This window comes from Corapipo altera, unplaced genomic scaffold (genome assembly GCF_003945725.1).
Source record: "Corapipo altera isolate COAL_440 unplaced genomic scaffold, ASM394572v1 142, whole genome shotgun sequence".
NCBI lineage: Eukaryota > Metazoa > Chordata > Aves > Passeriformes > Pipridae > Corapipo > Corapipo altera.
The window spans coordinates 352,151-369,531 of NW_020884966.1; the positions used below are offsets into that span (position 1 = coordinate 352,151).

General features: G+C 40.9%; 2 protein-coding genes across 7 annotated transcripts in view; both read right to left on the reverse strand.

The window, feature by feature from the left end:
• Positions 1–5,703: 5,703 nt before the first annotated feature.
• Positions 5,704–9,808, reverse strand: SOST (sclerostin). Its single transcript, XM_027664812.1, has 2 exons — positions 9,586–9,808; positions 5,704–7,010 (listed from the first exon to the last, which is right to left on the reverse strand). The coding sequence occupies exons 1-2, from the start codon at positions 9,806–9,808 to the stop codon at positions 6,589–6,591; spliced, it is 645 nt and encodes a 214-aa protein (XP_027520613.1). The 3' UTR covers positions 5,704–6,588.
• Positions 9,809–13,556: 3,748 nt separating this feature from the next.
• DUSP3 (dual specificity phosphatase 3) overlaps positions 13,557–17,381 on the reverse strand; it is a 7,073-nt gene continuing 3,248 nt past the window's right edge. For all 6 annotated transcript variants that reach the window (XM_027664820.1, XM_027664815.1, XM_027664818.1 and 3 more), the window contains 2 exons: positions 16,696–16,922; positions 13,557–14,813 (listed from right to left, as the gene is read on the reverse strand). In XM_027664820.1, the coding sequence (XP_027520621.1) occupies positions 14,608–14,813; positions 16,696–16,922 (433 nt within the window). In that variant the 3' untranslated portion in view covers positions 13,557–14,607. The remainder of the gene's footprint in view (positions 14,814–16,695; positions 16,923–17,381) is intronic.

The following is a 17,381-nucleotide window of genomic DNA, read 5'->3' on the forward strand; positions in this document are numbered from 1 at the left end:
GCTACAACAACTGTTTTAGTCCCATGAACTATTAACCAATTATAAAGGGATTTTCTCAGTCTGCTTTTGCTGAAGATCAAAGACAAAATACTTACTCTTTTCCTTGCCATGTATTTTAATTTAGGATACCAAACATCAAACATACACAGAACTCAAGGCGTTGGGCAGTCAAACAGAATGGACTTAGTAACTCACACCCCATTTCAGCTTTTCTAATTTGACTTGCCAATATTTCAGCTGCTTTTCTTCCTTAACAAATACATTGCCCCACAATTGCAATAATTTGTCCTCCTCTACTTTCATTTTTTTCAGATCTATGTCCTTTATGTATGTGCTACTTGGAGCTAATTCTGCCTGTATACCACTCACTTACTCTGAGTTTCATATATACCAAATTTCTCAAATTTCAGCTTTCTAATGGAGCCTTGTTTTTATTTTTTAGAGTCCCTTTTGAATTTTATGTTGAATTTATATTGAATTTTATACTGAGTGAGTTCAGCTAAGTAATACAGATTTTTATCTGCATTTGCTACATAAAGTAGTAAATAAACTCTCTGCCTTGTAATCAACAATACCTGCTGACTATATTTTACCATATTTTACCTATTTTTGACTCCTGGGAGGACTCCAGACACCTCTGAAAATTAACTTATTTGGAAGCCCATATTAATTGATGATCAGGCTAAAATTCCCATGCATTTTATCAATTCATTGGAAGTCTATGCCATCTGTTTATCCTCTCCCTCCCCTCAATAATGACATCCTGATGGCACCACTTTTGTTTCTAGACATCCAGAAATTCAACACGAGTGAGAAGTTTCTGGTTCTGAGAGCCACCCTTAATCTGAAGAACAATTTTAGAAGAAAACTATCACTTTTAAAACTAACTTCTCCTGCTAATTCGACTAGGGAAAAAAATAAGGCCCTGCAAATAGCAAAACCCTTCAAATGGGAGAGTAATTACCTTAAATTAAGCCTTATTTCTGGTTATAAAAAAACCCCAACAAAACAACAAACCAACAACCACTCAATTCTAAAAGCATGTTGGGCAGACTGGAAGCATTAGAGTTAAATACTGGCCAGTTTATAGTGAAAGGGAAAGGAAATAGCCAGGAGGAGGGAAGGAAGAAGAGATTAGAGAAATTGAGAGATGTAAATAGTCTCAGAGGAGCCACCATGTCCCAAGACCTCTCCTAAGGGAAGTTTTTACACCAAAGAATCTGGTAGCCTGAATAAAGAATGACATAACTTATTTATTTAGCCAGAGCTGAACTGTTTTCTTAATTGAAATAACCTCATGCCACAAACATTAAATTGTTGGCGAAGTGATAAGAATGTCTGTTTAATTTAGGGGCTTGATAACCATGGAATAAATACCCTTTTATTCCCTTGGTTTGAGGCTATATTTAAATTGGCTGGAAAGCCATTAACAAGAAATCTTAAGGTTAATAGTACAAACAGTCTGATGTGGGAGTCTTCAGTAGGGAGATGTGTGACTTTGGATTTGTAATTCAGTCAAGGAGTAAGTGCTACTTCCTCTTGAGGTGAAAATTATGATTATTAGCCTTGTGGACACCAAGAATAGAACGACATTTTCACATCCTGGGTGCTGTACAAATTCACAATTTCAATCTGAAGTGCAAGTTCTGAAGTGTTTTGACAGCCCTACCTGTATCAAATGGAATCTGAGCAGCCAATATGGGGCAAAAAAAGGGATTCACATCACACACTGTCTCACCTGAGATGGCTGAAGTGGCTGTACTGTGAACTTCATCACTGTGAACCAGTCACCCCTGGGAGAGGCAGGGTTGGGGTGGATTAAAGGCTTAGACACAAGTATTTAAGTACCCAAAATGACCCCAAGCTGAGTAGTGTGGTTGATACTCTGGAAGGGATGCCATCCAGAGGGACCTGGACAGGCCAGAGGGAACAGCCTGTGTGAACTTCATGGAGTTCAACAAGGCAAAGTGCAAGGTCCTGCACCTGGGCCAGGGCAATCCCACACCTGGCAATGGGCTGGGCAGTGAGTGGGTTGTGAGCAGCCCTGCAGAGAAGGACTTGGGGAAATCAGTGGATGGAAAATCTTGATGTGACCCAGCAGGGTGCACTCCCAGCCCAGGGAGTCAATCCCATCCCGGGCTGCAGGAAAAGCAGTGTGAGCAGCAGGTCAAAGGAAATGATTCTCCCCCTCTACTCCACTCTGTGAGACCCCAGCAGGAGTGTTGTGTCCTGTTCTGGGGGCTTCTGGGAAAAGCCCAGACCTCCTTGAGTGGGTCCAGTGGAGCACCACAAAGATGATCAGGGGGCTGGAGCACCTCCCATACAAGGACAGGCTGAAAGGGTTGGGGGCTGCTCAGCCTGGAGAAAAGAAGGCTCCAGAATTCCTTAGAGCAGTCTTCCAATGCCTACATGGGGCTGACAAGGAAACAGGGGGAAGGCAGGAAACATGGGGAAGGCCTTTGTATCAGGGGTCTAGTCATAGGATGAGGGGCAATGGTCTTAAATTGGATCAGAAGAGGGTGGGCTTAGGTTAGATTTTAGGAAGAAATTCTTCCCTGTGAGGGTGGGAGGTCCTGGCACAGGTTGCCCAGAGAAGCTGTGGCTGCCCCTGGATCCCTGGAAGTGTCCAATTTACCCATATATTGTGGTGTGGTAGAGATGAGATGTTTTGAAGATTCTCTTTGTGTCTGCTGTACTTTTATTTCAGAATTAGCAGGCTGTGTGCTAATTAGCAGGGTGTGAGTTTTACCTCTACTCAGGTTTTACTGATTACTCTTATTACCCTGTTTTCACAGCAAGAACTCGTCCTCTTAAAAGAACAGTGAAAGCTTTTAGGATTCAAAGAAATAACTGGTTCATGAAACAGTATCAGAAATGGTTAATAAAGATAGAAGAATCAGCACTGCATCCTTCCCTTTGGTCTTCAGGCACAGTATGTTTATTGTACTGAGAATAACATTCATTTAGGTATAAAAAAAATACAGCAAAGCATCATATTCCTAATTCAGTGAAATGGCTACAAAGCATCATGAGGTTTGTCCATGAAACTCTGCAGCTTGATGTTACAGCTCTCCAACATTTGGTGTCAAAACTGTTCCCACAGTTCCAGGAACAGGAAAGAAATGTCAATCCCTGTGTATATAACTGGAAAAAACTTGGTGCTGAACTGTCCTTTGATGGCTCTAAGATTGAAAGGGGAGCAGCTGCACTGTTTTGTACACCTAAACAACATCAGCTGTGTTGCAAGTTCTGCAACTTGTACTGGCTTTATTTTAAATGTTATTTTAAAAGTGGACTTTCTCTCCTTGCCTGTCAAGAGGTGTTCCAGATTATTCAAATTTCAGGTTACATCTGCACAGTATGTTCAATCCAAACTCAAGCTACACATAAATATGATAATTTAAGACTTTTGAGCCTGTTTATTATAGAGAAGATCTTCTGTGTGCCCATACGCTGCACTAATTTTGAGTGAAACAAGCTAATTATAAGTTGATGTCATATGGCTAAAAAAACAGGTGTTTATTCCTTCCATATTTCACAAGGCTGACTTTCTCAACCACACTTGCAGAACACAACATAACGTATTTTCTTGGCTTAAGACCTCACAGTGTAAAGTTATGTCCTTCGTTGTGCAATTTGTAATTAAAGAGTTGAACCTCACGCAAAATCTTTGGGATTCTGTGGACACCAGCAGGCTGTTTCTGCTGTCTGTAGGTTTATTTTTTTTTATTGAATGATAGTAGAATTGTATTTTTGCCAGAAAAAAACAAATAAAGTAGTCACACTGATTATTTTAAGTCTCCTGATAACATAAATTGCAGAAGTGGTGGTTGGAGGCAGCTGCTTCAGGAGCCTAATCATACATGGTGACTGCACTTCTCCTCCACTTTTATCCTGTGGTAAGAAACCAGTGAGAAGTCACTACAATCAGGAGGGGGGCTGAGAGGAAATACAGCAGTAAAAGTGCCTCGGGACTCCCCATCCCTTGGGATTCTTGTAAAAGCTTTTATAGCTTGGAAAGAACCAATCCTTATGTTGTAAAATCAGAAAACTGCAAGATTCTGAGTGGCAGCTTAAGAGCAGGAAACATTTGCACTTTTGGTAGACAAGAATGAGCAGGAGAACATGTTTTTTGGGGGGGGAAGAGGACACATTTCAGGTGAAATATTTGGGGCAAAGACATTGCTGGTTCACCTGAAGCACATCCTGTGCTCCTGCACTGCCTGAGAGCCAGGAGGGAGACTGAGATGGAGTAAGTCTCCCTCACTGGCTTATCACAGTCAACATTTTAAAACCAGTATTCCAGTATCTTTAGCTGCCAATGAGGCTGCAGAACAGAGGAACTGAACTCCTTTTCTCACTTCAGCAGTGCTTGCAGGTGTTCAGGCTGAATTCTGAAAACGAAGCCCCAAGTGTCAAATTCATGAAGTCAAAGATAGGTCTGGAAAATGATGTTGCAGGTATGACAAAGGTTTATATTAGGCTTTTATATGACATAAACTATAGCAGGGAAAGGAAACCTTATATGCTGCTTGTCTTGAAAAAGCTGTTCAGCTTTGCAGCTGTGTTGAAAGGTCTGCACGCTATGTGCAGTCCAAGCTGTTTTCCCTGACTTCACTGGAAAATGTTTCTTAAAGAATAAATGAAAATGAGCACAGGTCTACGACATTAAAGTGTAAAAATTTTTAACTCTTGCTTGGCAGCACTTGCAAGGGGATTCCACACTTGATTCTTTCTTTTTTTTTCCAATGAGAGGTATCTGAAGCAATCAGATTTCAATCAAGAAATCTTGATTGATAGTTCAAAGATTTCTTGGGGTTTTCTTGTGACTTTATCAGGTTGTGAACATATGAATCTGGAAATGCCACTGGGAGCAGGAGGGAAACTGAACTCAGCTAAGTTTTTCTTCCCCAGGGGAAGCAGAATACTCATCTGCCCAGGAAAACTTTTCCCATGAGAAACATCATCCACTGGAGCAAGAAGTTCCAGGATGGAGTTTCTTTAGAGATGTGTAGGTTATTAGAATTAAAGACCTTGACACTATCACTGAAATTGGAGTTGACACCCTGACTGTTCTGTAAAATCACTGGCTTTGCAGCAAATCAGCTTTATACTGGAGCTGAAAATCAATGAGTCTTCCTACAATTAATCGTTGTTTCTACTTTATTAACAATGTATTTAAAATTAAAAATAACAGACTAATATTTTTAAAGCAGTGTTACTTCTCATCTTCTACAAGGAAAAACATTGCATAAATAACTTCTGGGAAAAAAAATAAATATGTAATTCACTCTCTTAAACGATACCTTGTCTCTCTAGGTTCTGGTCCCACACAAAATAATTGAAAAATCTATCAACACCGTAAATTTCCACAGTTTATATGATTTCAGGATATTCTACCAGATGTATACAGTATGTGACAACTCACTTTCTAATAGTATTCTTTAATGTAAAAACACAAACACTAGTCTGAGTGTTGAGAAGCTAAGTAAAGGAAAGTTGCTGCCAAACTAAAGACTTACCAAAGCTGCATATACTAAAGACTTTTTCTAGAGGAATCCATGACTTCAAAATTAGCAGAGGCTCACTTTTAATGCAGAACCACCACCGTGTTCCCAGAGCTTGGCTTGCACAGTCTTAATGCTGCAAAACGTGTGGCCAGATAATCCAAACTCTACAGAATAGAAAATGTAAGTAGAGGTATCTAAGCTGATACTGAAGTCAAATGTGTTCTAGGAAATCAGGAATAATCAGTATCTTTTATGTTAAACTCTGCACATCTCTAGCTGTTTACAGGACAGACATCAGTGAGGTTATCTGGTTTGAGAGGACCATGCATTTCATGAATCTGCTTCACCTAGTAGAATTTGTTGAATTGTTCCTAAACCAAGCTGCTGTTTCTAAATCAAATATAGTTTTAGTTGCCAAATCTCAGTTTTGAATCTGCTGATCCTACAGTCTTTAGGGTAAAGGTGTGAAATAGATTTGTCACGCTTTTACTTGTGTTTTGATTTTTGTGTTTTGGAGGAAACTTCTGGTACGTGGGGACATCTGACAGAATGTTCATTTCCCAACAATTTGACTTCAGTCACCATAACTATTGAAATTCCTGCTATACCTAACTTTCTACAGCTTTTCCAGAGAGGGTGAACTCTCCTGATGCTTCCCTAATTGGATGCTTGTCCTGCATCACGGCACTTGTGTGGGAAAGGGATCTCAATGCTCTTTTCACTTGAAGTGAGTGGAATGATTTCTAGCAAAGCCTGATTGTCACCATAACTGCTTCCCTTTCCTCTGCCTGCCTGCTCATACAAGCCACACAACCTCGTGTGATTCTCCCACCCGCACCTCTCCTTTCAGACTGAATTAAGAGGTTGCTACCTCCAGCTTGGTTTATCTCATTTTCTTATCAGACCATAAGTGCTATAATCTGAAAGACTTTTTTTGCCTATGTGAGCATTTGACCCAGCTTAGCAGAAGGACTTGGAACCTACTGCAGTCAGAACGTCATGCTGTGGCCTCTGAGTGCCTTTGGACGGTTTTGCAAAGTATCCAGAGCTGCTAGTCTGTGTCACCCAGAGCCACCTCCTAATAAGCATTTTCTAACTCGTGCTGGTTAGATTTGCCGCTCCTGGCTCTGGACAGATGGGGCTTCTTGTTCTTCTGAGGCCTGACATTGTCCTTCCCGAAGTCCTTCAGCTCCGACTGGTTGTGGTAGCGGGTGTAGCGCTTGCACTTGCAGGAGGTGACGGCTCGGAATTTGTAAGTCCGAGTCTCTTCCTCGGGGCAGGACATCTGGATGCGGTGGGTGCGGGTGTGGGCGGGGATGCAGCGATAATCCAGGGCGTTCTGCCGCCACCACTTCCCCCTGCCGATGGAGTTGGGGAGGAGGTGAGAGGGGACGCACTGGCCGGAGCAGACGAGCTCCTTGACGGGCTTGACACTGCGGCAGGGCCCCTCCGTGACATAGCGGGTGGTTCTCATCTCCCTGCAGCTGAAGTCAGAAGCATCTGCAAGCAAGAAACACATTAATTACTTCTCTGTCTTTTGTGTTTCCACGGGAGATGTCCCTCTCTGAGGTAGACGCGAGCTAAATGTCTCGAACGGAAAGGTTTTCGGGAGAAATATTTCAAAATGCTCGCTCGTGCAGCTTCTGCTCTGATTATGAGACCCTCGAATGACATCATACAAATTTATGAATGAAATCTTGCCACGAGGTGCATTCCATGTCAGGGTTGTGCAGGGGGGGCAGTGGAGCTCCTGAAGTGCAGCCCCATGGGAAAATTTGATAGTTTTCTCCTGGCTTCATTTACCTGTGGGCAACTCTTTCCCCCATTTCTCTGGTTTAACTCGACTGACTTCAGATGTTGACTCCAGATTTAAACCCTTTTGCAACAAAGAAAGTGTTCCTTAAGTGAATTTTAGCTACCATAATCTGTTCCAGGTTAGAGAAATAGCAGGTAACAACAGCTCTAAGGAATTCCCACTGTTCAGACATTAGGTTTTCCAAGTTTACTGCTCTCTGGGATAATTCCACCTGTCCCACATAATTTCCTTCAGACAGCTAGAGGCACCTTCTGGCTGATTAGGAACTATACAGTTTCCCTCCCCCCCTTTCCTCTCAATGGACAGCTACAGGTAAATGAAACATTAGGAAACACGAGATTTTTTTAGCTTTAAGGACTTAGACAAACTTTCCAATTGTAGGAACATAACTTTTTCCGAAATGTCTCTTTTTCCAGATGACATGCTTGGCTAACTGACCTGTTTGGAAGACACAGAATTTGATATTTGAAAGTGTTTGTCAAATAACTTCATCTAGATGCACACATGTTAATGTTCTTCTCTTAGTCAAAAGGCCAGTTTTAACTCAGGAATGTTGCTTGTGGTGAAAGCCTTCCAAGTTCAGCTCCCAGAGAGAAGGCTGTGTTTGTTAGGCCCATTCTCCTCACTGTATGCAAGGTGCTTCCCTCCTTGGTTCAGCAAAAAAGAAGTCTGACCCTGAGTCATTAGTGATAGAACAGTATTTGGAGAAACATCTTAATTTTTGGTTTTCCTGTGAAGTACAGAAACAGGATTTTTGGTGCTCAGGTTTATGTTTGTCAAAGTACAGCTAGAAAGATTGTATTCTTTAAAAGTTTGAGGGACTGCATTAATGAAATTAAACAATCCTTGCCAGCTTTGACAAAGTAGTGACAACTGAACTGCATGTCCATGTAGCCTAATACTCCCAAGTTTCCTAAGCATTGAAGAAAATGATGTCTGTCTGCAAAAAATAATGCTTTGAATCAGGTGTATTGTACCACCATAACACATAGACAGGTACAATTAAATATACAATTAAATATACAGGCATTTGCCTCAGCTCTATAGGCTTATTTTCTGTGCATGTATGTCCTGTCCTGTAAATGTGCAGGTTCAACACAGTGCAAAATTATTCATAGGCTGATGCAATGTCATATGTTCCAGAAAGGTCAGGCCACAATTTTGATTTCTTGTGTTAAAGATGTTAAAATAAGTATGCAAGACCATTGTATATCTTGAATAACTGTCCAGTCTCCTTTACCCTTGACTTCTCGAGTAAATGTCCTTTCCACTTTGAAAAATATACACATATAAGTGGGATAGATTCCCATCAGTTGATGTCAGAGTAGTAAAAGGCTAAAAAATTAAGGTATTCAGATGTAACAACAAAACCAACCTGCTGTGACCAGGTGGTTGGTGGGGCTGACTGTGAGAAACAAGGTGCTCCCCCTCTTAGCAATGTAAGAATCTTCTAAACTCACACTCTCAAAAGCATTACTTTCTCTTCTAAAATATTGTTAGTACTATGGTTTTAAACACCTTCACTGGCAGCTCCAGCAGAAAATCACAATTGCCTTTCAGTTGTCCCCAGAAAAAGAAGGATAATTCAGATCTGCAGTGGAAAACTTTTTTAAAACTACCTTTCTCAGCTTGGTGTTAGCTCCTCATCCTCTGTCTCTCCTCACAAAACATGTGTTTTGCATCACTGCCAAAGCTGGATGTTTGGTCAGATGTGACAACATATTATGAAGCATTTTTGGCTGTTGGAGTCTTTTGGAAGATCTGGTTGTTAACAAAAGACAGAGAACAGCAGACTTCTCTCGTGTAGCTGAACACAACCTCCATGTGCCATTTTTGATGTGATCTCAGCCACAACTAGTGTGGGTCTTCCTAAATATTAAGAACTTGTATCTCCACTGTCAACCCATTCCTCCATCCTGACATTAAAGAGAGAAATTGTGGTATTTCCTCATGATGCTTGAGAGCACAAACCACAGAGAAATGTTAAATAACATCCACTACAAGTTTTATGTATTGGAGATTGCAGAGAGCAACTGGGCAGAGCAGGAATGTTCAACAGATAGACCATGTTGTCATCACTAAACTCCACACTATTCCTTCTAACCTTAATATTCATACTTCTTCAACAGTAGGTGTAAATCTTTATCACTTAAAGCATTTGGGCCACTCCTAAAAGTTTTAATAAACAAACATATAAAAAGTATTCTTTCACAAATTGTCTCTTAGGGTCCAAAACAGTAATAATGATATTTTTCTTACCGTTAGGGTCTGGAGCTTGCTGTATGTGTCTTCCTCCATGTTTTGCCTGATTCATTGTGTTGTTGTTGTTGCTGAAAGTCTGCTCCATCGGTGTCTCTGTATTCTCAGTGATTTCAGGAATGATTTCTGTAGCATCATTTTTAAACACCTGCCAGCCTTCCACAGATCGAAATGCGATTTGTGCCAAGACACAGACAGCGCACACAGCCCAAGAGATCTGCATGGTGGCAGCTCACAGACCAGCTTTTCAGCACCCTGACAGCTTCAGATCCAAGGCAAAGGCACATTATTCCCCTTTTTAAAATCCTTTTTAGAAGCAAGCCAGCCAATGACTATACGAAGTGGGAAGGGCCAGACCACAACTCATTCATCTCAGCTTTTGTCAGTGTGAAATAAAATGGGTGTGTGGGGGTGGGTTAGTGACAATATTCGACAACTCTTATGCAAAAACTTCTCATATTCACTTCATTTTTTGTGCCTGGCAACAAATGGTTGATTGACAAGCCTTGGATGAATTGAAACCCAACAAGTCTTTCTGCAGCTTTTTTTTCTAACAATGTTATAATTATAAACTGCTTCTACCTCCATCCATGTTTGAATTTTTGGCTATTGTGTTTTCCAAAGGTTTTTCAGACTTTTACTCTTGCTATTCCTGCTCCCCTTGCTCACTGTGTAAAGTGAGTAAATCTAGAAACTGTAGCTCAGGAGTTCTGCTTGTCAGTCTCTGCAGGGAAATGATTGGAGTTGGGGTACCTTTTTTTTTCCCTTTCCAAAACAAGTTGCTCTGCATTTTGCTTCACAAGTACAGTGGAAGAAACAGGGAAGAGCTTCATTTCAATGTGAGAAGCTGTTTTGTTTAGTTTTTCCTAAAAATAGCTATTTGGAATACGCTTTTCAGGGTAAACAGGCAGGATGTTGTACATCATATTTTTTGATGTGCTCTCTCTTACATTTTTAACACTTGGAAAAAACACCCAAAACAAACAAATGTTTGCATTTGCTTTAAATTCACTGCATATTACCACTTCTGCTGACATTCTATGCAAATGTTGAATACAGGACATTTTCTTATTTTAAACACAAGAACACGACCAGACTGATTTCCAATCGTGATACAACCAACAGAAAGAAAGAACTGATGACCTTTTGTCTGGGGCATCTGTGCCCAAGATGAATTCAGGTGTCATGTTTTAAAATCTCATCTGTGAGATTGTCTCTTCCTTATCTAATAGAAATCATGTACTGTGTTACATACAACAATGTACCCTTACTGTCAGTTCCCCTTTCTCCTTTCCCATCTCAGAAATTACTCTGTTTTCATGGAGGAATACAACATACTGTTTTCTTTTTACAAGATTTTTTCCTCCTCAGCCAATTGGGATATCATTCTTTAATACAGACTGCTGTCAAGTAATTTGCCTCTGATGTGCTGACAACAAAAACATCTCTGTATTATTATCACTGTGTTTAGCACAAATCCAGAACAGAGCCCCACAGCAGCTACTAGGAATAAAATGAACTGTACCCCAGCCAAAAGCAGGAAGGAAGGAATCCAAGAAGGAATCAGACACATTAGGGAGCAGGTCCAAGGGGTGAACTGGCACCATGTACTTTGCCTGAATCCACTGCTGCTGCATCTGTCCCAAAGTTCTTGCACTGCCAGGCTACAATGAAGGCAGGCACATCCAAACCAGCTTCTGAAGTTGGTTCTGTCACTTCTAACTTCAGGTGCTCACTCTGTCAACACCTGGGCCAAAGGGGTTCTGTTCTGTATCCACCCCCTGAGATGTGACTGTTCAATTTAAGTTTATCTGTGGTCAGTGGTTCATATTTTACACACTGCCCAGGAATTCTGCACTTAAGAGTTAATGAAGTTAGAAAGGGGGAGTGAACATTTCTTAAAGTTATTTCAAACTTAGAATTACAGCATCCAAATGCAGGACTAGCAGCCACAATATGTTTTATTGTAATTCCATTTTTGGATGCTAAGCCTGTGTTAGAACTGGACACTCTTTTCTCCTACAACATGATTATGCTTCGTGATGTGAGTGATGTGAGAATTAATTAATCTTCATAAAAGGCCTTGGAGATGAAAAGCACTGCGTGTAACAACACTGCAAGCTCTCTGAGTTGAAAACCAAATTTGTGTCAATATATCTTCCTCCTCCTCAGCAAAGAACAACAGCAGAAAGGATACTAGCCCAGTTTTTAACATGATAAAGAACTTATTTGCTTCTCAAACAGGTTTTTTTCTAAGATGCTGCTAAGACAGTCTTGCTCATGGAACTTTTATGTGCCTCATAAGAATTTTGCTGTGTCACATGCCACAGTGTGAATACAACAGCCTGAATGCTGTTGTGTGACCTCATGCAAGTAGCCAAGAATAAATGGAATCTTAGTATTCTCCCACCAGAGTCTGATAAACCATCCTGGTGGCTTGCCTTTTTCAGTGATAAGCATGCTCTGGACTCATACAATATTGTTCAGGGACTCAGTGATGACTATCCAGGGAAGAATAACAAGCCTATAGCTCCATCTGGTGAGTCAGCCAGCCAGCAACATGATCCATTAATGGAGCACTGCTCTGACATTCTAACTATTTTTAGCCTACTCTAAAAGCAGAGATAGAAATGGTTTAATTTCTAAGTTGCCTATCAGTAGTTTAAAGTAGGACATATTGTCTCAATTTGTAAAACCAATTTTTAATATGGTCTTATCCTTCTCCATCCTCATTATTACAAAACATTTGTTAAATCAATTTTATTATACTGAAACAAATGGGCCAGAGTACCACTGAAGTTACCACTAAAGTGAGAGTGTCCTATGAAATAAAAGAGTATCTTGAATATAAAAATTCCCCAGTGTCTTGATTTGTTCTTGATACTGACAAGTACAAAAATATTGCTGTAAGGTGAACAGACTCAATATTAATAAACCATTCTGGCTTTAATCTGACAACTCCTATCTTCTTACAATTTATGGAAGGGTAACAAATTTCTAATGCCTGATGGTTTCTTAGCTCTTTAATGGATTGGAATTATGACTTCCAAGTAACAGGCAAAAGACAAAGTGACTGCACATGAATCTCCATTTTTTCCCTTGCAGTGCAGATAGGTATTAAGAATACACGGTGTGAGACAAGACCACAAAAAATAAAAATCTATGCTCATAGTCAAAATTTTAAAAGGATAATTTATAAATAAGACTGCAGTAGGAAAAAGTCAGTATTGTAGAGAAGATAAGGCCAGTGTTCTATTTGCCAACCCACCCAGCATGAAATCAATAACTAGGAATTTTGAAGAAGCAATTAATTTAATCCTGATAAAAGGGGAGACAGCAAGCAGGTATGTAATTAGCTCATGGAACTGATTATTGCTCATTATTACTGAATCATCCTGATTCAAAGCAAGCACTGAATACTGACTGTAGAGGGGTGATAGGAAACATTATGTAGAGTGTTCCCCACTTGTCACTTTAAGGGACACAAAAGAGAAAAGGTTACTTGATTTGGCAGTTCCATCCTGTTCAAGGGAACAGAATAAGGCTGGTCTTCAAGCAGAACAATCACCTCTGGAGTTTAATTTCAATAAAATTACACAGAACTTTCCCTTGCCACTCCCCCCTCCCCAAACCACACAACCCCAATAACCAGAAGTAAACAATGTATGATCTTTGTGATTTTTGATTACTGAACTGAGTAGACAAAACTAGCTCTGGGGTTACACGTGGTACTAACACAAAGAGTGTTTCTGTTTAAAGCAGGGTTAAGATTTTTCAGTCTGGAACTACATTAAAGCACAGGTTAAAGGGGAACACCCTGGTTTCTGTTAGTTTAACCAACAACTCTGAGTTTGCAGTGGGAGATCCTTTGCATTAATACAGTCCTGTAACTCACAGGTACATATTTAAACACTAAGTCAGGCACACTGTAAACAAAGCTCCCTCTCCCAACATTGCAATGACTCAGCTCATCTGTATGCCAAACAGAATCCAGACATCGTTTATTTTAATAGAAAGTAAATATTTCCTATACACTGTGGTACCTTACAATTCTCATTTCTGTTTAATGACACCATGTAAGCAATCTAAGAAGTCAAGAGTATACTTCTGCAAACTGCTTTGAAAGCACACCTGTGCTGCCCTACTGGAAGTGTGTGTGCTCATTCTATTCTATGTTGATAAACAGTGATAGTAAATAAGGAATAAAGACACTTTGAAAGCCATCACATTCTGATACTTAGGACTTTATCATACATCCAGTACAAGCACTTCTAAATACAAACATTTCTTCCTTGCTCAAGTCTTTTCCTCAGCATTTGCTGTTGACATTTTTTCTAGTATGACTTCAAAACAAAAATAAAAGGGCATTTAATAACACACTATTTCGTGTCAATCACAAGAGGTACAACTATTCTTGGAAATACAGTGTGCATCAAGAATGGGCTCTGAATGGCTTTACTATCACACACTGTGTATTGCATAAATCCACACTAAACATTGCATACACTTCATTTTACAAACCAGTGCATCTGTGCATAAATATATACACTTCTCCATTCCTTTCAGCTCCTACATTCAAACATCAGGCACCTCTGTGCACGAAAAAGAAGCTTTAGAAATTACAGTGCTTCTTTTAAGAGTGAGTGAAGAGACGTGTTGGGGCTTTCAGAAACTCGTGCTCTGGTGAGACACAAGACAAAGCTGAAATGAATCACATTCAGTGTCAGTGCAAACCACATATGCTATGGAGTCTTCAGGGGCCCTGACATACATGTGAAGATAACTCGAGTGGTAACAGCTATCCCTCTGAAAACACCTCTTTATTGCAACAGCTCCAAACGGTGACACAATTTCGTGCGCCACCTCGAAAGGCAGTCCCGGAGTTCACCGGACGAGCAGGAATTCTGTCTCTCTTTAGCTTGGTGGTTGGGGTTTGGGGGGGTCTCTAAAGCACCTAAGACGTCCTCTAAAGGTTTGAGAAACTTAAAAAAAAAACAAAAGTACTACGGCGCTCTCCCCATCCTAGGGTTTCAGTTTGCCCTCCTTCAGCAGGCGCTCGTTGAGCTGGCAGAGCTGCCTCAGGAAGCCGTCGTTGGGGCCGATCTCCCGCTTCTGGCGGACGGTGCAAAGGGCAGTCTTGACGTCCATGTTCTGCCGGAGCATGAGGTAGGCGATGACCAGCGTGGGGGAGCGGCTGTAACCCTCCCGGCAGTGCACAAACACCTGGCCTGTGGGAACACACGTGGGGATTGGGGTTATGTTGCCGTGGGATTTAGGTGCTGAAAAAAATCTCCCGGAGCAGTTAATTAGGGGTGAGATAAGAAAGGGTTTATTATGCCAAGGTAAAAGATGTTCCGAGACGCGCCCGCTGTGCCTGAGATGTTACCAGGCCTCACTAGGCCTCACTAGGCCTCACCAGGCCTCGCTCCCCACACAACAGACTCAGTGGCAGGGAACCTGCACCTCCAAGCCGCTGGAAGGAAAGAGAGGGTGAAGGCCTCTCCTCCTTTCTTCTTATAGCCTGGCTTACGTAAAAATCTGGGCACTTCCTTGGCTACAAACTGGTCACCAAGGAAGGCCTAGACCAAACTACCACAACCGGAATGGGTGCTCGAAAAGCAATGTGAAATAGCCGGGGTATAAAGCAAAATATAGAAATATATACAAGGAGTCCTTCTGCTGTGCCTTTTGCAACTGGACTTGTCTATCTCGTTCCACTGGTCAGATTATGTGATCAATACATCTGTTCTAGAACAGGCAGCAGTCACAAGTATTGAGGCCACGTTGCTGAGAACACAGCTGTGCTGGGCAGGGTACGTCTCAAGGATGAAGGACCAACCACCCCCTCCCTAAGATCTTGCTCTATGGTGAACTTGTCACTGGCTGCTGCAAGAGAGGAGCCCTGAAGAGGAGATACAATGACTGCCTGAAACAACATCTCAGCCTTGGCCATATTGATCAACAGAACTGGTCTACTGTGGCCTCCAGTCGGGAGGTCTGGAGACACAGCATCTGTAACGCTGCTGATGCCTTTGAGAACACACACAGGATCACTCTTGAGGAGAAAAGACAATGCAGAAAGAATTGTGCCCTGCAGAATTTACCACCTAAGGAGTCTTTCTGTTGTGCCTTTTGCAACCAGACTTGTCTATCTCATATTGGCCTTTTTAGCCACCAGCGTGCCTGTAACAAATGTGGGCAGAGCCCTCCCCAAATCTTTGTTCATGAAGCCTGGCCATGAAAGTAAAATAATGTCAGTCCTTCTCCAGCTGGTGAGTTCCACCAAGCTGGATGTAAAATTTACTTCTACATCACAGCTCCAGTAACCCTTTGCCTTTCAGAGAAAGAACTTCTAGAATTGTTGGACTGCTCATTCCTCCTTTTTCATGCTCAATCATGAAGCAAGTATAGAAATAACTGGTATGTTGAAATAGTCAGATGATAACAAACAACCATCTGTCCCACTGCACTATGCCCTAGGATTTCTGCTCTGGGGAAATACATTGTAGAGAAATGTGGCAATCAACAACACTGCAAATATAATCTTCAGTTTTCCTGTAATCCTATGAAATAAAGAGGCAATCAACACATAAAATAATATAATGACTTAATGTAATAAAAACTGCAAGGTGACAGTCCCTATCCTTACTGTACATTTAGAAAAAACCCACACAACAGGTTATGTGAGTATTCTTCAGCAGTGCATTACTTGTATCACTTCTGCCCTCGAATTTTAAGATCTAGTGTCCTAAACCAACTCTTAGACACTGAACTTACTCTTTAAAATTATTTTTCATGTGATTTAACACTTCTAAGGAAAAATAAAAACATATCTTCCCAGACAGGCACTATTATAAGCTGCAGCAGCTGTTCCCTTTTTCAAAGTCACCCCTCCAGAGATAGATTTCCCTTTGCCACATACTGGAGACCTACATGTATGAACATAAGATTAAGTTGTCTTTTTCTGTATTCTTGTGTCTTTGATCCAGGGCCTTGATCTGAATTCTTGACAATGGCTGTTCTGCTGATAATCTGAGCAAAGAACCATTTTAAACAGCAAATATGCAGTGCACAGAAAACATGACAGAAAGATACTTCAGTTTGCCTTACCATCCTTCTGGGCAAGTGCTTTCTCAATAAAATCAGCTGCCTCCTCAAAATAGCGACTGAGGTTAAATTCCTGTGTGTCATTAGCTTTAATGCCATGGTATCTGATGCCTGTCCCTTCATAGAACTCTGCATTAGTGTTCACATGCATGAATGATTTCCCCTCTGCTGCATTCAGAACATGGGTTATCCCCAGATGCTGCAGCCTCATGATGTTCTTGGCTATGAACCTGTGTGACAAAAAGCGACAAGGAAACGATTAGAATCTGGCAAATCATCTCAGTATTTATGATGCTTTGATTTTTCTGTTAACAGATATCAAATATATTGTGCCCAGACGTGAATTAGCTACAGATTAAAAAATAGCAAAAATATTTAGAGCCACAGTCGCTACTCATGCATGAGAGAATGCTGCTTTCCTGGCTGACAACTGAGGAGAGCACACATGAAACTTAATCTGCTAGATCCTACTGCAGCATAAAATTATAACTTTCTGAACATAAAAGTCTCACCAAAGTGAGAAAATACTGGAGATGATAACACAAAGCCCAGGATACTAACTTCTAAGATTAACCGTTACCCACATAAGATAATTTAAAATCCACTCACATAAGATAATTTAGAATCCACTCACATAAGATAATTTAGAATCCACTCACATAAGATAATTTAGAATCCACTCACATAAG

Bases quoted from the DNA above. Each gene is read 5' to 3' on its own strand.
- SOST (XM_027664812.1), bottom strand. From the start codon at position 9,808: ATGCAGATCTCTTGGGCTGTGTGCGCTGTCTGTGTCTTGGCACAAATC. The intron at 7,011-9,585 runs GTAAGAAAAATA...TCTTGCTTGCAG, and splicing joins GCAAGCTCCAGACCCTAACG to ATGCTTCTGACTTCAGCTGC.